The sequence below is a fragment of the Colossoma macropomum genome, unplaced genomic scaffold (genome assembly GCF_904425465.1).
Source record: "Colossoma macropomum unplaced genomic scaffold, Colossoma_macropomum, whole genome shotgun sequence".
Lineage (NCBI taxonomy): Eukaryota > Metazoa > Chordata > Actinopteri > Characiformes > Serrasalmidae > Colossoma > Colossoma macropomum.
In genome coordinates, this window is record NW_023494786.1 from 22,740,289 (window position 1) to 22,765,540 (window position 25,252).

Here is a 25,252-nt window from a genome sequence, read left to right on the forward strand (position 1 = left end):
CATTCTCTATCAGCAGAAAAACCTTTGGATAAAAATTACTGAGCTGTATTTTGCTCATGAATGTGTTTCCCTGTTATGTCATCCATTACCTTTTCAAATGCAAATTCTGTCCATTCAGACATTTCAGTCCCACCTTTAACTAATGTGCCATTTTTATAGTTAAGAATTTTCCAAGAATCTTTACCACATTTGAGCATTTTGGCCTTTAGAAGACATGATGAAGTAACACAACCAACCTTCTCGAACAACAAACAAACAAAGCAAGTAAACAAAAAAAGAAAGACTTCCCTCACTGCCTGAGAGGATAAGTTACAAGTTACAGTGACAACAAGAAACAGACACAAAAAAGAAAAAACGCAAGGCTTTTACCAGTGACAATGAGTAAACTTCCCTCAGGACAGAGGGGATAACAGCCACAAAACTCTAGGGTTATTTTTACCAGTGACAACAAGTAAACTTCCCTCAGGACAAAGGGGATAACAGCCACAAAAAAACACTAGGGTTATTTTTACCAGTGACAAGTAAACTTCCCTCAGGACAAAGGGGATAACAGCCACAAAAAAACACTAGGGTTATTTTTACCAGTGACAAGTAAACTTCCCTCAGGACAAAGGGGATAACAGCCACAAAAAAAAAAACACTAGAGTTCTTTTTATCTATGACAAGTAAACTTCTCTTGTTTCAGGGAGGCTAACCTTTACTGACTCATCTATCTTATAAAGCCAGAAGTTCTCTTCAGTTCGAAAATGGCGTTTTACTCACCAAGTAGGTTTCAGTAAGCCGTCCGGGTCACGGCACCAAGTTATTAGAAATTCGGCAAGAAGAGTCAGGAGACTGGAGCTTCGGCATTGACTGGAGTTTATTTCCACATACAGAGTATGGGTACAGCGTGGTCAATCAGCAGTCAGTCAGCATTATCAGGAGTCTAGTCTTATTCACGTGCATGCAGACAATCATGCACGGGCACAGCTTGGTCATCAGTGTGTCACCAGTCTGGTCTGGGCACCAGTCTGGTCTGGTCACCAGTCCAGTCTAACAAGAATATTTGAGAAGAACCTTATAAACTAAGGAGGGGGACGGAGGAACAAAAGGACTTTGAGGAGGGGTAAGGAGGGGTTGTAGACGGGGGATATGAATACAGATGTAGGGGGTAGAGATAAGGGGGGGTTGATGGTATCACCTTAAGGTCGTGAGACAAAGTGTCATTTAAATACAAACGAAGAAGTGATCGGGCAAGGTGAGAGTGCGACCAGTTTCACCTTTCTGCCATTTGCTCTCTACAATGAAAACGGTTTAGACTTTAAGAAAATAACATAAGGGAAAATAACATATATTGAGAATATTTTCTCTCACCTCCCATGTGATGCTGAGATCATTTTGCAGCTTTCTGTGAAATCAAGAATCAGATACAAAGCTCTGGCTTTCACATTCCTGATGTCCTTCTTTAGCATCTAAGCATGCTTGTCAGCCTCTGTCTCTGCATTTTAATGTCTTTGCCCCTCAGTGGTGCCGTTCCGGTACAAATTACTCATTACTTCTCTTAAACTGTACTTCATACTAGTTAGCCACAGTTAAAGTGATTCATTTGGCTAATGCTGTTTGGAAACCTAGAATCTATAAAAACAACAAAAAAATGGCTCAAAACCTTTGTGAATAAAATAACAAAGCTTACAGAGCCATTTCTGAATAGACTCTATCTAGACTGAATCTAGTCTGATTAGTTTGGGCCTCTCTCTTTTTTATCCATCAGGTTTATATTAGCACGATTACATACTTAGATTTCTCGGCAGACAGCTTGCCGTGTTTCTGACACTTCTCATGCTCGTTCTGGTCATATTCACAAGTCAAGTTACGCAGTCAGCTGATGCGAGTGATAAACACACACAAAAATTACATACAAAAACAGGCACAGATGATCTATATACATATACTTATGAATGCAAGTAGCATCATTCTTGTACTTTGAACCACGTTACCGTCCCACACTGACAGTCAGTCAAGTCTTTCCATCATGGTCTGAAAACTCATCTCCACAAGAAAAATCCAGCTAACACTTTTCTGCACTCAAGTCGCAGTTCATTTCTGAATATTTATGAGATTTTCTTGACCAATTCTCTGTTGAATTGTGTCAAAACATGAACACAGTGATAAGGTTTTGATTTCCAATCATCCTACTCAGGGGCACTTTAACCTGCTTGTGGGCCATGGGGCTACAGGTGGTTGTCAACCCCTCTGTCTAACGCTTGTCATAACCCAAGTATAGCCAGACTCATAACATTTAGCCCATGTCTGGCCAACACAACACATGTCACAACCCAAGTCTAGCCCGGTTCATGACATTTGGCCCACACAACTCGTGCCGCAACCCAAGTCAAGCCTGGCTCATGACATTTGGCCCACATCTGGCCCACACAACTCGTGCCACAATCCAAGTCAAGCCCGGCTCGTGACATCTGGCCCATGTTTGGCCCACACAATACGTGCCACAACACAAATCTAGCCCAGTTCATGACATCTGGCCCACACAACACATGCCGTAACCCATGTCTAGACCAGCTAATGACATTTGGCCCAAATTTTTTTGTCAACTTTGGTTTGGTTTTGGTTAAACACTAACTGTTATATACTGTGAATTTATTTACAGTTCTAATCCTCGCCGTGGTTTTAACAGTCGTAGATCCAGTTCAGCGAGACTCTAAACGTCTAAAAGAATCAATTCATTGACTCCAACACGTCTGGGAGCCAGGATCAACTCTTGGCTAATGACTCAGAGCCGAAATACTTGGAGTCGACTTTCCGACTCTGTCAATTCTGTGCTTTTGCATGGTAATTGGCTTAAAGAAGGCGTGTGTAAAGCAACAAAGAGTTTTTCAAAGTGTGAATTTATTTTTAGGCTTTAAACAATACCAAGACTGCTCACCAGCCACTATAAGCACAAACTCTGATAACAAAAACGTTTTTGATATCTCCTGCAACCAGACGTGCAGCCAAAACCTTTTCAATGGGGTAGCCAGGTCAGACCCAGCAATTTTATTGGGATGGCAAACTGCAAACTGCTGTGATGTAACATTATAAGAAAATTCATATTTGGCTAGGTAACATATTAACCCTTGTGTGGCACCTCCACACTTTTATTCCCCACAGGCTCACCCCAACACCACATGTGTAATATAAATGTGTAGGGGGTGAACAGTGTGAAGTCACTCAAAATGTATTATTTTATATGTTCTTCACAGAAAATGAGCAAAGGCCAAGGAACCTGAGGTTGAAATAATAATAAATCGCATAATTTTTCTTTTGGTAAACATTGAAAATGGCTCCCACAGACCTGAACACCACACAAAGGTTAACCTACTGTAGCATTAGCAGACTCAGCACTGTATTCACCTCTGATGAAATCTAGTCTTAACCATGCACGTAATCAGCTGTAAAGAGTGTTTGTCTGACATGATAAACAATAGATATTACTATATGATAGTACATGTTAGTAGTTTTTTTTTATCTTACCATCGTATACCCTACTTTAATGTTTCTCACAGAGCTGCGCTGCTTTAGTGTGCCAGGCAAATTATTAGTGTAGACATAATTATATGAAGATGAACAAAAGAAGTGTAATTAAGCACTTAACCAGATTTTAAATACAGTTTCACTCTGGATAAATAAGTGATTTGATCCTGTTTTCCATTACATTGTGTAAAAAATATTGTACAGTTTGTTGAAAGCAGCTTCAGATCATAACTGATTGCTAACAGCCCTGATGGCAGTTTGTTACTGTAAAACTCTCCACAAAAAGTTGCAGAATTTTTCTGTGGTGACTACTTCACTGACGATGGAAGACTGTCTAACTTTGGTTTACTGGGATGGCCAGAAGGGCAGCCACACTGACCACCCCTTGGCTATGCCCCTGCCCTCTGCCTGCACCACTCTGCACCCCACTCTACTCTACATTTTCTTCATGGTTAGGGTCGCAATAAACAGTGATTAAAAAAAGGAACAGAAAAGGAAACCAAAAACAGACAGTATTTTCACAGAACGTTGTGGAAAATAAGATGAGGTTGAAGTTAACCAGCTTTTTATTCATGCCAGCTTTTTATTCACATTTTCCGGTCCACCTTAAATCATGCCCCAGTTACCTTAAATGGTGCTCTGGCACCAATAACTGCAGCACCATTTAAGGTGGTACGGAAAACTTGAATATGAAGCTGGTGAATACAAAGCCAACTGCAGCCTCGTGAAAAGAGGAACAAGGTAACATCGAACTGGTCTGCAGTGAAAACATGGTTTCTTTTTAAAGAACTATAACTACAGTAATGATTTGCTCAGTATGTCACTCCGAATTCCCCAAGTATCATTATGTGAAATAGGCTGAGGGTAAGATGTGCTGAAACATTTGTCAGCTAAGCAGCTGTCAAACTACCCAATATTACTTGGTATGATTACCAAGTCAGAGTTTTTTTTGTCTTTTTTTTTCTCTTCAGCTTTTTTGACCTTAGAAATGATACTCAACTTTTCTTTAGAATTTCCTCACCTTAAATTTGGAATGTTCCTAGTTCATCCCTATTTTTTCATGCAAGAAATTTGAAATAATCATTTTAACCTTCTTATAAGACAGCATTGAGCTACTAAACTTCCAGTATAATGAGAATATAGCATGAGACCTAGTGGAGGGCTTCTGTATGTTACAGCTTAAGGTTTGCAGGTATAGTGGGTAAAATATCCACATTTATAGTTTCTTTATCAAAACTCTCAGAAATCAACCAAAAATCTGATTGAGACTTACTTGAACCTGATTGTAGCACAGCATGTACTACCCGGGCTCAAAGAGGACGCTGGAGGCAGGGTTCACGGTTGCAGCAGCCATATCTTTATTCAGACAAAATAAACACAAAGCAACAAAACCAAACCCAAAGATCCACTATGCTGGCCACTTTTCAGTGGCTTCAGCCAGACTTTTCAGTCCTTCTCCTAAATAAGCTTTTCAGCTCCTCAGTCCGCTGCTGCTGCTGCTTGTCCGTATCTGCTCCCTCTCAGCTCTTTTAAAAGGCGCTCACGCTGCCAGCCAGATCAGCATCAGCTGGCTCTCACCTGAACCGAGAGGGAACGAGAGCTCGCCGCTCCGCCTCCCCGTCACCGCCCCCAGCTTGCAGCTCAGCTGCCCGGGTCTAAAGTGAGGTGTAGTGGAGCGGCCTGGCTGCGCAACAGGGGGCGTGGCCCTGGCGGCGGAGCTCGGGACTCGCTCGTGCCCGGCACCGTCGTCCTCCTCCTGCCGTCGTGACTGATGCCCCTCGGCGGAGCTCGGGCTTTGCGCTCCGCCCCTCCACACTCGCGGCTCTCTCCCTGCCGTCTTCTCTGAGGTTCGTCGCCGCTGGGTTTCCGGGCCCCGCCATCCTGCCGGCTCTCGCGCATGCCACACTGATTTATTGCTCCATGTAAACAAACTACTCCATAGAAATTCAACTCTTCAAATATGTATTAGGCCAAATTTATCCATAAATGTTTTTAAAATTGAGTTGTCCCTGTATCTTGGATTAGGGGGCCATTTATCAACCATACCATCTAAGACAATAATAAAGCCCCCTCCTACCAACAGCAAGGCATTAGGATATTTATCTAACTGTCTCATAAAGATACCCTCCACGCAGAAAAAAGACCATCAATTTCCAGTTTGCTACTGTACCCATAAAAAAAACTGACATCATTATTGGAAATCTGCTCTATATTATTTGACAAACAGAAGCACCACTAGTTTACATGTTAGTTCTGATCATTGTCATCATTCAAAAGTGACACAGGCATTAGTTGCTACTAGTTAAGACATGCCTGAAAAATGTGTGGTGCAACCAAAATTAGCAAAAGAATAGTTTGAAACTAACTAGTGTTAGTAAAGAATTTAAACTTAAGAAAGAAACTTAAGTATGAACTTAAAAACTGGTGCAACCCACTCCAGCAGAACCAATGACTAACGTGACTTCACAGTGGACGACACACAGCTTCCGAAAACTCAAGTCCTCTGTTTTTAATGAACATGGACACACCTCCACTGACAGTCAGCAACTTGCAGCTTCTATCATCTCTCTGTTACTGCATTACCCTAAACCCAGAATCAGACCACTAGGAGACAAAGAACAAGTTGCTTCTTATTAGCCAGATTCGTATTCAACTATTCATTCTACCTTAAATGGTGCAGTAGTTACATTCTGTCACCTGCGACATCATTTAAGGGGGAAAGCAGAATTAGAATAAGAACTTCAACCTCACTCATACCTTTTAGCTCAAAAGCAGTGAGTTTGTGAGGAGTTAGTTAGCTGATACCAAATGTGACAAATCCACTAAATTTATCAAAACTGATAAATTTACAGTAAATTAGAGTATAACATAAATAACTTATCCTGGAGGTTCCTTAAGTTCGTATGTGCTATAGCTATGCTCTGTCCAATCTGCCATGGTCCACACTGCAGACGCTACCAATGTGCGGCACAGTTTAGTCAGTTAAACCATTAACACCACCAAAATAACCAAGGTCTATGACAAACTGTAGTCTATCATTTGGCTATCTTAAAACACAAAGGCCAAATTATCCCTTTTTCACTGCAAAACTCTTCTAATGGAACAATATATTATAGCATCAGTGTACAGTAAGACACAGGGGCGGCCATGATTCCACCACCTTTATTGAACACTAGGGCAGAAAAGCATATACAAAGCACTGAACTTTCAGGGGAGGTCAATACTAGCCATAGGCTTCACCCTTACAGTAAATGATCCCCAACACAAAACACCCACACCCCAGACACAATCAACCACAAATAACACATACACACACTTTAGAATAATAAACAACAATATTAACAACAAAAATAAGTCCTTTTTTGCGGGGGATGTGTGCCTGCCACGAGCCTTCACGTGGCCACCCGCATGGTCATGCCTCTGGAGCCTCTCGGAGCCAGCACCAGCCAGCAGCAGGTCACTACAACATAAACATGTTTTCTCTTTTTTCTCCCTTTCTTGGTTGAAAAGTCTTTAATTATGTCCAATTTCTTAAAACACCCCTCTCAATCTACCTCATTCCTGAAGAAGACAGCAGTCTAATGTTAAAATGGCATCCTGCCTATGGGAGCTAACCAGAGGGCTGACTGATGTTGCTGCCACAGATAGTGAACTAAAAAAAAACATTATTTTGGACATTTTTTAAATAAAATTCTCCTCTTGTCTTTCTTTTTGAGCTTTTTCTTTGAGCTCTGCACTCATGCCTTTTGCTGTAAGTAACTGGTTCTAACTTCTATTCTCTTATTTATATAGCTCTATTACTACACAGAGCCAAATCAGTGTGCTTTTACGAAAAAGCAGCCAATCAGCATGCTGATGTTTTGAATAATCCATCCAACCAAGAGTCATGGATATGAATGGCATGTGTATAAAGATAATCATTGCTGTATGTGTGTGAATTGATGAAGGAGAAATAAATGAATCTCATAAAACCAAAAAGGGGGGGTCTACAGGTAAGCCTGTGCATTAAATTGCCCCAATCCTACCACCATCACACTAAGATGCTATCAAGACAATTGTGTCTGGATGAAGAATTGTTAGTAACATTAAGCTTAACTAATGTTAACTCAAACCGAGGCCTGTTTAAACCCACCTGTTTAATATAAACCGCTGACTTGGAGGTCGTTCATGTATGAACTCTGCCAGTCTGTTGTGGCAAAGTTGGTGGTTGTATCTGTCCAAGCAAGAAGAGAATGTGATGGAGACCTAACTTATATGTTATACCAAGACTGCATTGACCACACTGTCTGAAAAATAAACACTTTAGATGTGGTACTTTCGATTAATTCTACATGCATTGTGCACAAATAAAAGATAAGATGTAAATCTACTGGAAACTAAAACAAGACAAAAGGAGGAAGTGGTGATAACTAAAATAAAGACATCATGCTGGCTCTGAAAAGGGAACAGTGTAGTCAAGGACAGTGGTCTTGTGGATCAACATCACCACCACTTACTGGGGAAAACAAGTAAGTAACTAATTATGATAATAATAATAATGTAATAATGATTTTTGAAAGTATGTGAATGACATTGCTTTATTGTCTGTTCCTGTTTCTAAGCTAAAAAAAAAAAAAACTCTCATTAACATGCGCTACACAAAATACAATGCATTTGAAGTGAACTAAAGATACCTAACCTGGCTAAGTTTCAGATTTAATGTAAAATTGTTCAAACGATTTTCAGTTCTCCTAAATTGCCATGATTAAGTATTAATAAGTATTAATCTTCCAGATCCATAACTAGGAAAAGGAGATGTCATTTTGCTGGTGGTGTTTGTGTATCTACTGCCTCTGGCTCAAAGGTAGGTAAAGGAAAATGTGTATGTGTCTATGGAGGCGATAGTTACCTACTGTCTAGAACCTACCACACTGTAATGTACTAAGAGCTTTGCTTAATACTTATGTGCCTTTAATGTAGTCCATTAAAATAATGCATAAGTAATAACAATAACAAGGGGAATATACTTGCAGAATTAGTTCCATGAACACTTTTATGAGAGCAACATGGATCACAGGTTTCTTAAGGTTTGTTAGAACGTATGAAAGGGAGTCTTTTGTGTACTCACAGGAACGATATATAGGATAAAGGCACATATTGACTGTTACGTAAATTTTTACGTTACGTGTATTTTTTTTGGTATTGTGGCGCAGTTGGGTCTGTAATCTGTGTGAGAATATAAAACTACAACAAAATTTGAACTATGACAAAGGAAAGCTAACATGTATACATTTGGAGTCGAGGGGGTGTGTATGGGTCGATAAACAGCAAAAAATTGTCTTTTTGCAAATGAAATAATGTTGAATCCAGTCTTTATAGCTAATATTCCTCATTTTGTGTTTGTTGTAAAGATATTATAAGATAATATAAGTTTCTAGACATTTTTACTCGTTTTGAGTCATTTCAAATAGTCTTTTTCTGTTGTCAGATAATGCAGCTTATTTCAACCATTATTTCTTGAAATGAACACAATTATCTACACAAGTAAAACAGATGGTTCTTCAAGGGTTTTTAGTAAAGAAAATGGTTCTGTATAGAACCATGGACACATTGTGAAATGGCTCTTCAGCTTGATGGTGAATGTGTTGTATATGGTTCTATATTACAGCTTTTTGAAAATGGTTCTATATAGCACCAAAAAGGGTTCTTCTATTGTTATAAGCTTGACATCATCACAATAGACTAACCCTTTTTAGTCACAATAAGAACCATTTAAAAACATCTCTATATAAAACCATATATAACACTTTCTCCATCCGTCTGAAGAACCATTTCACCATGCAAAGGACCATTTAAGCATTGAAATGGTTCTGTAAAGAACTCATGGCTCTAAATACAACCTTTGCCTTTACTAAAGAACCCTTGAAGAACAGTCTTTTTAAGTGTGTACACTGTCCCAGTGTAGTACAGTCTAAACATCTAGTATTAAGGTATGGTTACAGTTGCGATAAGGGTTCCCTTTTTGTACAAGACCATTCCATTCAATTTGCAAAAGCAACTGAATGCATTATAGTATTTCTAGTGAGTGACACAGTACTGTAAGTGTGACATCCATGGATGTGACGGGCAGTTCGATAACCTAACACTTGTTGTCTAAAAAGTCTGTGCGACCATTTCGATGACCTGGATGCAGTTTGAGTGGGTTAAAAGACATTTTGGGGATATGTTTATGAAAAAGATTTGGGTGACTATTGATTTCTGGTGTTTGTCACCCTCATACCTCCAGTGCTAGTAAAGCCAAATTTGGACACTTGACATGTCTTAGCTGATCAACTGCATCTGGGGCAAGAGGAAAACTGTGTAAATTACGTTTTTTGCCTTTGCTTTAAAGTTTGGTTTCAGGCGTTTACCTCTTAAAGTCCATCTTTTATGGAAGTAAAGAGAGCTGTGGAAGCAAGTTTCAGTGAGTGAGGCTAAAGGCACCTGGTGATTACTAGCATGCCATGTCATAGTCACATACACGGAAACACTGAGGAACTTTTATTTATTCTTTGTCATTTCAGTGTCTGTCGCTAAGGGTGACTCATGGAATCTAGAGGTGCCTCACTCAGTGGTCGGTCTGGAGGGCTCATGTGTGGTCATTCCCTGCCTGTTCAGCTACCCTGGTCCAGACAGGAAGGCCTCGGACCTCACAGGAATCTGGTTCACAGATTCGAATGAGATTGTCTACCATACTACCACTTCCAAAATCAGCACTAATTTTCAGCATCGTACGAGCCTCCTGGGTGACTTAAGACACAGAAACTGCTCACTCAAAATCAGACCTTTACAACACACTGACAGCGGCCCTTTCACTTTCCGGATTGAGATTGAAGATTTCGACAAGTACTCCTTCGCAAAGAATAAAGTCTCTATTACAGTGAAAGGTGAGTGCTTTTAAAGTTCCAATCAATGCTTTCATTTGACCCTGTCTCCTAACACAAAAAGGCAAATTATCTTTTTAAATATACTATATGAATGTTACATTTACAGCATAAGATAGCTATACATACTTTGTCCAATTTAAGACTTGGGAACCAATGGATTGAACCAGTCTGCTGACTTTCCAAGACATCCAGCCTTGTGGTAGACTTTTAGGTCTGGGCTGCTGAAAGTGTAGAAAGAAGCTAGTCGGTCATGTGAGGATGTTTGATTTGGCTTGCCAGAAAGTTATTTTTATATTCTTTTGTATATTGTCTTATTAGCCCCCTGCCCACCACAAACATTGCAAGGCAAAAGTTTAGACACCCCATTCTAAAATATTGAGCCCAAAGTAATGTTCATTTCATGGAAAACTAAATATTCCTCAAATATTCCATATGTCTTTCACTCTCCAGTCCACAAACCCCATATATGCAAACTAAGGTGCAAAAACAGCCCATTCTGAAATCATTGAATTTGTGATGTCACGTATTTAAATACATTTGCCTTTTCAGCTTAGCCCTGCCCATTTACATTGAAGTTATAAAGTGTGTTTTCAGCCTGGATTGGTTTTTGAATGAGGCACCACACAGAATAGCCAATCAGAACAGAGGTCATTACATGTATCAGTCTTAAAGGCACAGTAATGAAAATAGCTTATTTAATTCTAAAGAGAATAGACTGGAAAGTGTAAAATGGTACATCAACCACATCAATGGCATAAATAGACCTCATGGGAATAAAACAAGGAAAATCAAAATATATAATAGGTCCATTAACATTATCATAAGCTCAAAGTACTTGGGAAGATTCTTCATTTCTAGAGTTATTCTTTAACACACAACATCACCCGCAACTGATACCCAAACGAGGGACTGAACGTAAGGCTGCATTCACATTAACAGGCTGATGTAGCACAGATAATTCACCTTAATGTGTCACATATCTGGTTTTTTCAGAGCTGTGTGGACACGTCAGTCTGATCAGATCTGAGTTTGTTCTGCTGATTAGTTTCGTTGTTGTTCATGATGCTCATATTTCATTCACATGACACTATTGATTTAGACGTGCGCATGCAGATCATTTGAGGACACAAGTTCGTTTACATTAGAAAGAGATTTGGGTCAGTTGCCTACACGAATGTGAACCTTCGAGTTAGAAAGTTTGGGTCTGAGCAAAAAAATCTGAATTGAGCAATGAGGCTTGTAATGTGGACAGGCTGCTTTCACACTGTGTTTGATTCCAACAAGTAGTTTTCCTTCACATTACTGCTTCTTGAACAAGTTAACTTTTCTCAACAAAACCAATCTGGGTACAATCAACCTGGGGTTGTTTGGTCAAGGCAAAAAATGCCCACATGCAGTTTACACGCCCATTTACATCCCTATGATTTGGCCCTAAAAGGAAATAAGCAGTTTTCCATTTTTTGCTGGGCCCATGAATAATTTTATGAGCTCTGCTCTGATTGGCTAGTTTACAGTGAGGCATCGTGATGGCTCACACAGAAGCAAAATGTCGAAATGGACACAGGCAGAAAAATAAAATGAACCTCCATGTAAATAAGCAATGCTAGTTACTTGGAGCTGGCTAGTAGCTAATGTTACAAGTATACTTGCTACTTGCTTTTGATCTCAACAGCGATACAAATTAAAGGTGTTAGCTCACTTTGAAACTTTCCATTTCAGATGATCTGGCTTCAGCTGTCAAAAAGTGGATAAACTCACAGTATAGCTAGCTACTTACAGGTTGCTGTTGGGGTTGTGACTCTAATGAAGTTGGAACTGCCCCTTCCTCTCTTCAGTGTCAAACGCTGAGTGAAGCTGCTCGATATTGTCCATGGTTTGAGAAACTGTATGGAGTGAAATGTGTGCAACAAACTCTGAATTAAAGTTGCCCTGAAGTTGGCTTCCGATTCACCAGCTTGTTTTGCGACTTTCCGTTCTACTGTAATTGGTGCTGCCATTACAGTCCAGCACCTGTACAAGCTGTAGCATTTAAGATGGAACACAACATTCAATCAAGAAGCTGGCAAATAGGAAGCCAACTTTAGCCTTGTGTAAAGATGAACCTCAACCATGCCCGTTGACAGTTTGGTTCCTTGGGAAGGGTATAAAAATTGCCAACATCTCTTCACAGCCTGAAAAGGTATAATTTCTGCAAATAGTTCACCATTTCCGTTGCTGTTGCTGTTGCTCTGTTGTCGTTGTTGCCTGCTGGGCTATAACACGGGCTTGTTTACGTTTTTTGGGGCTGTAAATATTAATGAGTCAAGATTGTTATGTAACAGTTTAGAATTTTGGAATTAGCCTGTTTTACCAACTTTTTTTTTCCATTTAAAGAAGAAGACAACAGTGTTCGAGGGTTACAGTATGTCAGTTCCATGTACTGAGCTTTCCTTATTCAACTATGCCAACGTAAATACAGTTTTCCATTCTATGGCACCTTTAAGTAAGGTATTGGCACTTGTGATAGTAGTGAGTTTGGTTCCATTGGATGCAACTGTCTGAAGTTTTCAAATTTCAAAATATGCATTTATTGTCAAATGAAATTTTATGTTAATTATATGTAGCCCTCTTTTACCACAGAGGGGGTAAATGAATATTTAACCTGAGCTCGTGGGTATATGGTTCTCACCAGTTAAGTTTACTGTATCACCGATATAACTTAACCACCCGTTTCTAACTTGGTGCTAAATGTAACAACAGTATACCCAGTGAGTAGAGTCAGACACAGGTTATAGAAAAGTAGAAATGTATTATAAAATACAATGTTTGAGATTGTACAACTGCTTTTAAATAATAAAAACAAAAAGTTCAGATATGTATGAAAAGTATAAAATTAAACCTTTCAGTCCAAATGGACTAGAAAAATAAATAGAGCAGTTGAAAAAATAAAGACTCTTCATCAAAAGAATAAAACCTTTTTAAAACACTGCTCTAAAAAGGAAAACAGAAAGGGGTTATACTGAAGCTAGTGGCTTAGCTATGGATACTGGCAGCTACAGCCTTCGTTAGCGGCTAAGTCTAATGCTGCTGCTTATACTTCTGCTCAGGCTTCTGAACGGGGAAAACTCACCCTAACAGTTCTGTACAGTAACCGGGTAGTTTTACTGCTCATGCACACTTATCAGCAGGCATTGCAAGTTCTCTAAACAATAAATAAACGGAAAAAAACTGGGCATGGAGAAATACAGAGCAGTGCGAGCAGCACAGGCTCTCTCCGTCTCCCTCTGTTTCTAACGTGCTGCCCCCTCCCACCCCTGATCCCGCCTCTGGACCACTCTGATAGGAGGAAAGGAAAGATAGCCAGTCTCTCTAACCAATAGCACTTCTGAACACTGGATGGACGCAATAAAACTAGGTATCAGGACCACGTTAAACTTCAGTATGTTCCAGACAAACTCGGCGCGCCAAACGAGACAGCTGCTCGTCTACGCATGTGTGAAAATGCATGCCTCTCACAAAGTATACATACTGAAAAAAAAACACTGAACAACAAGGGTTAGGATTTAACCCTGGGCTACACATAGAAGAGAAAATAGCCTCTAGGTCAACAGCTGACCAGCTCCAAAGTCGGGATTGTTCAACAATTACACAAGTAATAGCTGTGATTAACAAAGGCGTAATAGGTAAGGTAAGGTAAGGTAAAGTAAGACAAGATAAGATAAGACAGGATAGGATAGGATAGGATAAGATACTTTATTGTCATTGCACCGAGTACAACAACTATTGCAGCTCTGGTCCTGGAGTGGCTTACTCTGTCCTTCTAGAGTTAAATTGAGTGTGTTGTGTTAAAGAACACTGATCCATGATGGGCAAGGCTACTGCAGGACCAGGTTTGAAAACCTCTGACATTTGACTGTGTGCTTGTGGAACACCTGTTTAGTTCAAAGGTGATTTTACCTGGTGTTATCATTTACGTTTCTTTCATTTAAGTGTAGATACCCCAGAACCACCTACACTTTCTGTGGAAGAGCGAATAAAGTCAGGGAAGAAAGTGACCACTACCTGTACCTTCCTGCACTCCTGTCCTTCTGACCCACCAAATCTCACCTGGAGCCACCAAGGAAAAGTTAGCAGTCAATCAACACAGCAAACCAAGGGTCAGTGGAAGGTGACGTCATCTCTGAGCTTTACCCCCTCCAAACGGGACCACGACAAATTGCTGAGTTGCACAGCTGTGTTTCCAGGAGGGAAGAAAGTGAGCAGCATCACAACTCTTAATGTCACATGTGAGTCAATGCACAGCATCTAATAACAGAATAAAAATATTTAGAATACGATCTTGTTACATTAACACGCGTTGAAGTTAAAAATGCGTTTTCTTTTTCCTATTTAGTTTCCATTCCAGATATGTTATACTTATTTGGGTGGATAAGCTTTTATCATTCAAATAAATCAATGAAAATACAACCCTAAATTAGTAGCACCTCACTACCTACTTACTGGCATGTGGCAGCATTGCTGTTCTGTGGCATCGGTTCCTCAAGTAAAACCAGCAGGTCAAAGGACAACTTCCTTACTTCTGACTCATTTTCCAACCACAAAGTTGGTGAACTTCTCAGAGACTTTGTTCTCAGCAAATAGTTAAATAAAGCATTTGGGGTTTGATTTTTCTTTAATTGTAGGAATGATACAGATTTTTATAAATAGCACTATGCACAGTCTTAGGCATCTAAGCAAATTGTTTAAAATCATATATCTCAGGAATGAGTGTGCTTTTGCATGTAAATATGCAAACAAACCATAATATATTCATTTTTCATAATTAGTACATTGAACTAACAAGAATTTCTTTTTTTTATTAAAAGTAGTTGACATATTGGTAGATATTCCCCTTCCCCTTGATGTCTCCAGCCATTGCAGCTATTTTTGAAATTCCATATTTAGCACACATGATTTAACATAACAAAGAGGGCTTTCATTCCAAAACGCTGTGTCTGGATCAGTGTTCAAAACACATTTCAGACTTTTAACTGACTTTAGACTAAAATCCTTTTGCTTTGAGTGACTTAATACCCTAATTATGCTCATTTTATTAAAACAAATGTTAGAACATCCCTTTTCATCTAAGCAAGCATACCCTAGGACCACCATCAAAGAAATAAAAAGATGTAAATAAATATAAAGAAGGAGGTATTATAAGTGTAAATTTAGGGGTTAGGGTTTGGGACAGTCACCTCCCAATAGAAAGCACGCTGTAAATTATTATTTTGCATAGATTTAGCTTATTACTATGTCATTTAATTTCTTGGGTTTAAATAGATCAAAACATAAAGCCTATAAATAAATATAAATAAATATTTAAGGTCTGAATACTTCATTTTTTTTATCGGAGACCGCAATTTGAACTAATTCTATAGAACAGTCTGTATCCATTTGTCTATTTGGATATAATACGTTTTTGAAAAGCCATTTTATAATGCAAAGCATTATTATTTTTCTAATAAAGGTAGTGTTAGTCATAAAATAGCATTGATTTTTTAATATGTGTAAAGCTAACCCCAACAGTGTATATCATAAAAAAAAGAAAATTATTGAAAGTGGTCTATAATATGTTTTGGAACAAAACCGTTCAAGTATGAATTGAGTCAGAGTAGAAAACTACAAACAGTAAGGGGCTGCCATGAGAACAGGTTTAATGTTAATGTTAATATTTTTATTTTAATTAAGCGAACACAATGAAAGGCATACAATCACTACTTACAGTATTGATGCTATTTGTACTTATTCTAATATTAGTTTGTTTCTGAGTAAATGCTTCCTACCCACATTTTTTAAATATGGTTTTCTTAGCTGTCTAAAACGTTTGTACATTACTGTATGTGATTATGATACAGTGATTCATCACAGTCCTCAGCCTCAATCATTATTATTATCATTATTATTGTTGTTGTTGTTGTTTGATTGTATTTGTTTTTGTTTAAATCACAATAACCAAACAGTCACAGTGTTTAAGTGCACTGCTATTAGTTATGGTCCATGAAACTTGAATAGCAAAGTGGCAAAGTCTTTCTTAAATAATCACTTGCATTTTTAGTTTTTGACCAAAATCTTGTGTCATACTGTAAGGATGAAACAGTTGCTTTTACAGTGCATCAAAAGTTCTCAAAATACAGTGACTGAAAATGTGCTCTGTATTCACTGTAGATCCGCCAGTCAGCGTTGAGGTGATCTCCAGCTCTTCAGTGCAGGAGGGCGACTCTGTGGAACTGAACTGCTCCAGTGACAGTAACCCTGCTGCATACGCCTACCGCTGGTTCACTGAGAGAGGGACGTTGGTGTCAGAAGGACGAACTTACACGCTGAAAAGTGTGAAAAGACACACTGAGCCTCTCTACTGCACAGCCATTAACACAGAGGGACAAGCCAGCTCCACACCAATCCAGCTCAATGTGGTCTGTGAGTAAACTTACAGAGACTGACAGCTGAATATAAAGACATTCCCATTGTTTTTCTAGATACTGCATGAAGTTATAACCAGCTGGTTAACCTTAGATCACATTTAGACAGATAATCCTGCATACAGTATACAGTAAACTGACTTGTCAGTTTTTTAGGTAGCATTGGACATTTGTTCAAGTTCACCTACCACATAGGTTCACTTGATAGGTTTACAATTACTGTCTGCACAATTGGTGCTCAAATCTGTTGGTGACGTTCTGACTGCTATGTCCACCTCTACCCACACCTCAAAGGTAAAGGACCCCCAATACGACCAAATATTATTTGGGTGGTGGACCATTCTCAGCATAGCAGTGACACTGACATAGTACTGCACTACAAAAATGATAGCTTGGCAAATGAAACCATCTTAAATCTAGTTCATATCTAATATATCTAATATGAGATTGAAGAATATTTCATGATTTAACTTCCAGACTTTCCTGACTTTTTGTAACTGTTATAAGTCATTTTATTAAGTGAAATCATCTCACTCTATAACTGTATTTTGTTTGTTTCAAGCATATTTCTTGAAAGAAGCAAAAAAGATGCTAATAGCGCCCCCTGTTGAGAATGTGAATTATAGTGGAGAAAATTAGTTTTTTTGTATATTTCTCAAAATGAACATTAAGATGCAAACCTTTTACATGATGTTTTTTTTTTCCACAGTTAAAATTACACTTGTACACCTGTTCAGATTTTATTTAATTTTCATAAGTTCTAAAAATTGTATTTGTGAATTAGAATTCAGAACCATTAGCCAACTGTGTTTGCACACAGAGGAATTAGACCTCCACATTTAACCCATCCGTGCAGTGAAACATTCACATACATGCACACTAGAGAACACACACACTAGGGGGCAGTGAGCACACTTGCCCGGAGCTGTGGGCAGCCCTATCCACAGCACCCGGGGAGCAGTTGGGGGTTGGGTCTCCTGCTCAAGGGTACTGCATTCACGTACTGTCGGCCAGGGGGATCGAACCTTTGACCCTCCGGTCACAAGGCTGGTTCCCTAACCTCCAGCCCATGACTGCCCCATTGCGCAACATTTGTGCAAAAAAAAAAAAATGCAGCATTTATTGCAGCTGTGCTAAATAATAAAAATGCTTACATAAAGCTCTGCAATAGATAAGCTAAACCTGCTTGGTACAATTGCCTAGTTCTTGATCTCACCCTAAATATCTTATAAATAATAAGAAAATAAGTAAATATAGAATTTAAACATGTTATAAGCAAAGATTCTGTTTCCACGTACAATACTGTCCAGAGATAAAATTTCTTGCATCAAAGTCTTTTGGTAAAACTCTTTTGCTAATCTGAGACTCAACATGTTACACTTCATATTCAAATCAAGGAGAAATCCCACCCATTTTTTTGTACATTTCAAATTACAGAACGTAATGATTCAGATGCAAACAAAGTCATTCAGAGCAGTTGCATGTGAAATAATGTACTGCAGAGCAATTTAGATTTCTTTACAGTGGTGGTGATAGGACCAAGGGGCCACAATATCTAAAAATGAAACATAGCCATTTTCTTGACTATCCAAAATGGCAGTGAACCGACACTGTGTCATCTGAGTTTTTAATATATAATTCTGATGATTGTAAAAAAGTGGTAAATCTGAAAAAAAGACAATTTGACACACAGCACCCTAAATATAACTGGATTTAACAGAAGTGATTTAGGCCAAAACTTATTGTTGAACTATTGTAAAATAATGCCTCAAGCATTAGGCAGCGCATTCACAACCATTTCATGTAATTACATTCTGTGTGGGAGATTTTAGAAATGTAGGAAAAACAGCCCCCCTTAATTCCCCTTTAAGCCATCAAAAAGCCAAGTCTGCTTTCCAAATGAGGTGCCAGAAAATCATAATTTTGCTTTCATCTTTTATTAACTTCAGATCACATTTGAATATACCACAAAGAGTGTGTTAACTAGGCACATTCTCAGAATTCAGATAAAAACAGTACAAAGTTGGACACAACTTAACTCACCTAAATTCAGTACTACAGATGATTTCAAATAACACTGAACACCATCTCAAAATATTGATAAAGCCCTGATTTAATATCATAACCATGGTTATCTGATGAGTGACTCACTATGCTTTCTTTGTGCCGTAATGTAGTTAAAAAAATAGGTGAGACTAATAAAGGTAATTAAAAAAATAATCCCACACATTCAGAGTGCTTTAAAAAAATCATTTCACTTTTTATTATTTTATTTTTACAGCATAACTCATCTTCTGTCTATAATTTGCGTGTCATCTTTTAGCCCTTCATCATCATCACTGGTCAGCTTCTAACCACAGGACCTCCGTTAGTTGCATATTTTTATTAGTCAATACAACAGTGACACTGAGATATTTAACAATCCCATCATCCATAGCACTACGATGTCAGTGTGTCATGCAGCAACAGATGGGCTACACTCAGTAATTGTATACCTCAAAAGTACACCTAGGTAGTACATACTGAAAAATTTTTGTACCTCATAATTTAGGATTATTTTCTTTTATTATTCTCCTCAGATCCTCCTGAGATTAAGGTTGGCTCTTCATGTACCTCTGAGATCTCCACAGTGACTTGTCTGTGCATGGTGGATTCCCATCCCGCCAGCGACATCAAGTGGTGGACTTCAGATCCATCTAAAGTGCTGAACAGCTCCAACACAGAAAGACATGGCTCTCTTACCATTGTTACTCTACAGGGGGCGCTAGACTCGAACACTGTGCACTGCCATGCCAGTAACAGCCAGGGGAAATCTACCATGACTTTACGAGTGCCTCACAATGGTGAGACTCAAGTCAGACACCGAACATGAATGGTGTGTGCAATATTTATAGTAGAATATAAAGCATTCAGTTTGATGCTTGTCTAATGCTACTTTTTGACAGGAAAGCTTGTGTACACTGCAGTTGCTGTCTCTCTTTTTCTTGTGGTCGTAACTGGCCTCACAGTATGGATGGTAAAAAGAAGCTGGTAAGAATGTAGCACTCTGTATTCAGTATAAAACATTATTCTAATAACTACATTCAGCAATATGCCAAAATCTATGTAGAAAATCTGAAAAGAAAACTGTTCTTCTTTTTAAGTGTAAGCAGCAGGACAGAAGAGCCTGTAACACATACGAAGACTGAAGAGAATGTGGCCTCCCAACCTGGCTCAGAAAGGTATTTAAAAAGGCTGTACAACAGTAAAACTGTAGCTATGAGGCAAATGTAGCTAACATACACTACAGCCTTAAACCAAGACGGGTTCTTTAGTAAAGACAATGGTTATATATAGAACCTTGACAACCTGGTTATATGGTTGCTCTCTGTGATGAAGAGGCTCCTATATGGATCTTTCCTTTTTGAAAAATTGTTCTTTAAAAATATTTAGCACTATTGTTCTGATTCAAAGAACCCATTTTCAATACTTTATAGAACCCTTTCTGCTCAGAGTGTGTAAGTCAGTATTCACCCATCTCTTTTTCCTAAATGATCCAAACCTCGCATCCAGGTCTTCATTAAGGTTAAACAGACCTGTCAGTGTGGTTTAGGTAAATAAACAGACTTGTCAATTTGGTTTAAGTAGTGCTGTCAATATCCACATACAAGATCTGGATACAGCAAGTCAGAGTCAAGACCAAAATCCAGATACATCAAGTCACAGTATGACTTACTGTGGTCTATAAAAGTGAACAAATCTTCACCATATATCTGAACACTGCCACAACCACACAGCCGCTTTAGACATCAGTCATGTACGATAGATTACATTTACAGTTTCTATTTATAAATGACGGTCAGTTCTGAATTTTTCAAACTGAAGATATATTTACAAATAGAAATGTGTGTATGTGAAGGGGAGTCAGATTCTGCAGGGGAGTCAGAATTTGCCACAGAAAAGGAAATTTGGCTGACTTCTAGTGTTTGTTAGCAACTCTAACCTCATAGCTGTAGTGTAAAACTAGAAATGTCCAAAATGTGGACATTAAACATGCCAAAACATGGACATTAAACATGTCTTAGTGATAGATACTGGCCTTTAATACCACTTCACATGATTTCAGTCAGTTCACACCATTAAAAAGTGTCGTTTCATTTGCAGAGAATGCAAAGCCTACTCAACCTACGCTGACAGTCAGAATGTATACGGCAACATGAGGGTAGGTCCAGCATTCCACCTTTTATTTTTGGGGAAACTATTAGTAGTTTCAGATGCTGAAAAAAAGTTACATTTACATCAGTAACAGTGCAGAGCATGTATGTAATGTTGTATGCATAATTTTGGGCGCCCCTAGTCAATTGACATGTTTTGTGAAAATACAGTGAACACACCCTTTACAGTGAACATATGCCTGGGCAGTTTAATACAAAATATTGTTAATTTGCTGAATTTAACATAAATAAATGGTGGTTTGTGCAAAAGTTATAGCACATTGTATTATGTTCTAACTAGTTTTCAGAAATATTAAATACAATAAGCAGAAATTGTGCACTAAAATTTGCAAAGACAAAGCTGTATTTAAGTTTGTTTCCTATGGAAAACATGTTAACTTATCTTCAGTTAGAGAATCAACAAAACATACAATTTATTTATTCAAACTTCCATGCAAGAAAGCAAAAAGTGATCACTAAGTTTCTAAACGAGAAATGAGATGCATGCATTAAAATACAGAAATAGGTAATTTATTACAATCACATAAGTGGATTTTGAAAAATATATGCCTATTCCACAAGTTTGTACAGTACTACTTTAATTAAATCATACTTCAATTACATTTTAATTACATTTTGAAATGACTTTTTAATATTTAAAAACATCCTCCTTCCCAAAACTGGACACTTTTAAAACAATGTTTTGTTATGAAACATGTCTGCTGCAAACTAAATATCAAAAACGTCAATTCCTGTTTTTGTTTACTTTGTTTACTTTGTACACATACATGAAAAAGTTTCTGAACTATTAGAGCTACCTGGACTTTACTATATCTAAATGATAGAAATAGTTAAAACAACTGAGGTCACTGAAGACAAAAAAAAATGAAGACAGAAAACATTTCATACACTTTGTTACTTACTACATGGATGTACATGCACTACATATATTTTAATACATATATTTGTAATACATATATTTTATACACTTGCTCTATGATGTGGCCAGAAATAACGCTTCAGTGTTTCAGAAATAACATTCCTGAAACACTGGAAAAGTTTAGTTTTTTGTTTGGGTTTGGTATCCTGACAATAATAAAAACAGGTTTCTCTACAATTATTGGCATCCCTGGTAAAGATGAGTAAAAAAGGTTATAAGAAATTTTTAATCTCACACTGAAAAAATGAGAAAATTACAACTTTTAACTGAAGTAAACTTACTCTGAGAACAAAACAAAATCCCTCATCAAGAAATAATTATTTTTAACAAAACCACATGTGCCACAATTATTGGCACCTTTACATTCAACATTTTGCAAAATCTTTGGAGAAGTTTGGAGAAAAAGACCTTTCCTCTTTTCAGAATCTCTCCAGATCGTCCAGAGTCCTTTCTTGTAAACTCTCCTCTTTAGTTCACCCCACAGGTTTGCTATGGGGCTTGGTTCAGGGAACTGAGATGGCCATGGCAGAGGCTTGATTTTGTGTTCAGCAAACCATTTTTGTGTTGATGTTTTAGGACATGTTTTAGGTCATTAGGTCCTCCTGGACGATCTAGTGACAACCCATTTTTAGTTTCATGGCAGGGCAGAAAGTTTTTGATTCAAAATATCCTGGTACTGCATGGAGTCCATGATGTTATGAACCCTAATGAGGTTCTCAAGGCATTTGGAGGAAAAACATCCACACAACATCACAGACCCTCCACCATACTCAACAACGGGCATCAGCTTCTTTTAAGTGTAGTCATCCTTCTTTTTATGCCAAACCCACCTTGAGATGCCAAAAAGCTCAATTTTCATTTCATCTGATCATAGAACACAGTTGCAAAGTCCCAGTAGTGTTTAGCAAACTCAAGGCACTTACGTTTGTGTTAGATGACAGGAAAAGCTTCCTGGCATGCCTTCCAAATATTCTGTTGGCATGGAGGTGGCATCTGATGGTACTTTTGGAGAGTTGGTGACCCAAGATGCTACTGTTTTCTGTAACTCTTCATTAGTGATCCACAGGGATTTTTTGTCTCTCTTACCATCCTCCTCAGTGTGGGGGGGGACCTCATCTAGACAAGTGTGTCACAGTTCCAGTTGATTGGAACTTTCTTAATTATTATACATGGGCATTATGTACATAGATTATGTAGATAGGGGCATTTTTAGGTGAATAGCTTTTTTAAAAAGCCATTTCTTAAAAGAAGGTCAACATACTTTTCAACATACTTATTTGAATTCTCTTGTCTTTCCTCATTCAAGAGAATTTGACCTCTGTGTCCCCTCATATATAAACCCCGCTGAAACAGAAAGGCATGGATAACTGCTTGAAAGTTCCTAGACACTCTGATCAACTTGAAAAGTAAAATAAAAATGGAAAAAAAATGCTTCAGTTGCATTTTGTTTCTAAGAATTTCAAGGCGTACAGATAATTGTGGATGGTTTTGTCAAACATAATTATTGCTTTATGAGGGTTTTTTGTCTGACAATAAATTTACTTCAATTAAAGGTTGAATTTTTCTCATGTTTTCAATGTGAGATGAAGCTAATTTACCAAAAGTTTGATTTCTTATAACCCCTTTTACCCACCATTACCAGGGGTGCCAATAAATGTGGAGGGGACTGTATGTTTATTTTTCAACTTCCAGATTCCAAGCGCCTAATTTAAATTTCCAGTGTAATGAACAAAAAAATTAATTGAAATTACTAAAAACAATATTATCCCCAAAATCATAGAACATTATCTACTGTCACTCCTACATAAACATACGTTTCTACTCCTAATGAAATGAACAAAATCTTACTTCAAAAAAAGAATGACTTTATTTTGTGATGCACATGTTCACTGTACAAGTCAGAGCATCATTTGTCCACACATCCAGATTACTGGACATCATATTTTAACTTAAAATGTTTGTATGTAGAAATGAATATCTACTTTTTCCTTTTTGCTTTTCACATGAGGGATCTTCTAGAAGGACAAACATTCAAAAACATTTCTGAAATACATGCAGCATCATTCAGAAACAATGTTTCATTTGGTATTGGAGGAGGTGAGCGTCTGTCTTGCCAGCTGCCATATTTGTTTTTGTTTAAGACATGATAAAAAAGTAAACATTCTAATAAATGACCACCCAACAGAAGGACTGAGTTCTGTAGAAACACATAAAAGTGAGTGTGGTTATTTACTTGCTTCCATAGAGATAGAATACCTGCGGAAAAAACGTCTAGTATACTGGACATTCGGGATGAGGAGGTTAACAAAAATTTCTGACAAGTTGATTTCCATTCCACCGGTGGAAAGGCCACTGGGAGACCTGTAGTAAGGGCTTAGCTTAAAACTATTGTAAAACAATGTCTCAGGCATCGGACAATATATCGCTAACCACTTCCTGTAGCTTTTTATGTTTTTTTATGATTTTTATAGGTACATGTAAGAGACATTTTTAACTTTACCCTCTTCTGTTCTTGCAGCTTGAAGAAGATCAGTGTTCAGACACATATGAAGTTACTGATGGTGACGCAGTTTATGCTAATATGTGAACTTCTAAGATAAATTTAAACTGAATACTTAAACCGGGAGAGGACTACATCATCTTCCATATAAACACCTTTACATCTTCATTTATGACCAAGTAGCAATAGAGTTTGTGTTAAATATACAGGTTTCTGCATGTTAGATATATTTGTCTTGCCTCTGTATACAACATTGCTAATGTTACAATGACCAGCTCGTATTGTTATTCGCCTGCCAGTTGATCAGAACCTGAGATTTTGATCCACTTTTACAGTGGTAAAGTCATGTTGTATATTGTTGCTGTCCAAAGAAAACCTGTCCCAAATTTTGTCAATTTTTATTTTTCTACATCATTTGAAAATTTTATGATGAATGGACCAATAGAAATTCACCAAAATCAACTACAGTAAAGCCTCTTTACATTAACTTAGATCAAACGTTAGGAATGTTTTTGCTTTCTCCTGTAAAGTTACATTTTTGGACAGCAATGACATAAAAGACTGAGAACATGTAAAGAACTAACACAGACAATGCCAAACACTGTAGTTTACAATAGGGTACAAAGTGTACGCTGTTCTAAGCAGCACAATGAGAGTTCAGCATCAACACAGAGAGACAGAATTCATTCTTAGGAGTGAATGGAGAGCCTGGCCATTTGTAGAAACGGTATTCAGTCAGCAGATGGATGAAACCTTATGTTGCTATTGTA

At 38.0% G+C, this 25,252-nt stretch overlaps 1 protein-coding gene across 1 annotated transcript; it reads left to right on the top strand.

The window, feature by feature from the left end:
- Window positions 1-7,957: 7,957 nt before the first annotated feature.
- LOC118796700 (myelin-associated glycoprotein-like) lies at window positions 7,958-24,735 on the top strand. The gene is made up of 10 exons (XM_036555756.1): window positions 7,958-8,015; window positions 8,281-8,350; window positions 10,050-10,412; window positions 14,387-14,677; window positions 16,596-16,847; window positions 19,429-19,692; window positions 19,795-19,879; window positions 19,993-20,070; window positions 20,993-21,050; window positions 24,501-24,735. Exons 2-10 carry the CDS (start codon window positions 8,302-8,304, stop codon window positions 24,567-24,569), a joined length of 1,509 nt encoding a protein of 502 aa, XP_036411649.1. The 5' UTR covers window positions 7,958-8,015; window positions 8,281-8,301; the 3' UTR covers window positions 24,570-24,735.
- Window positions 24,736-25,252: the final 517 nt, after the last annotated feature.

Coding starts and splice junctions, on each gene's coding strand:
- LOC118796700 (XM_036555756.1), top strand. CDS start 8,302: ATGTCATTTTGCTGGTGGTGTTTGTGTATCTACTGCCTCTGGCTCAAA. Junction 10,413..14,386: donor AGTCTCTATTACAGTGAAAG/GTGAGTGCTTTT, acceptor ATTTAAGTGTAG/ATACCCCAGAACCACCTACA. Junction 19,693..19,794: donor TTTACGAGTGCCTCACAATG/GTGAGACTCAAG, acceptor ACTTTTTGACAG/GAAAGCTTGTGTACACTGCA.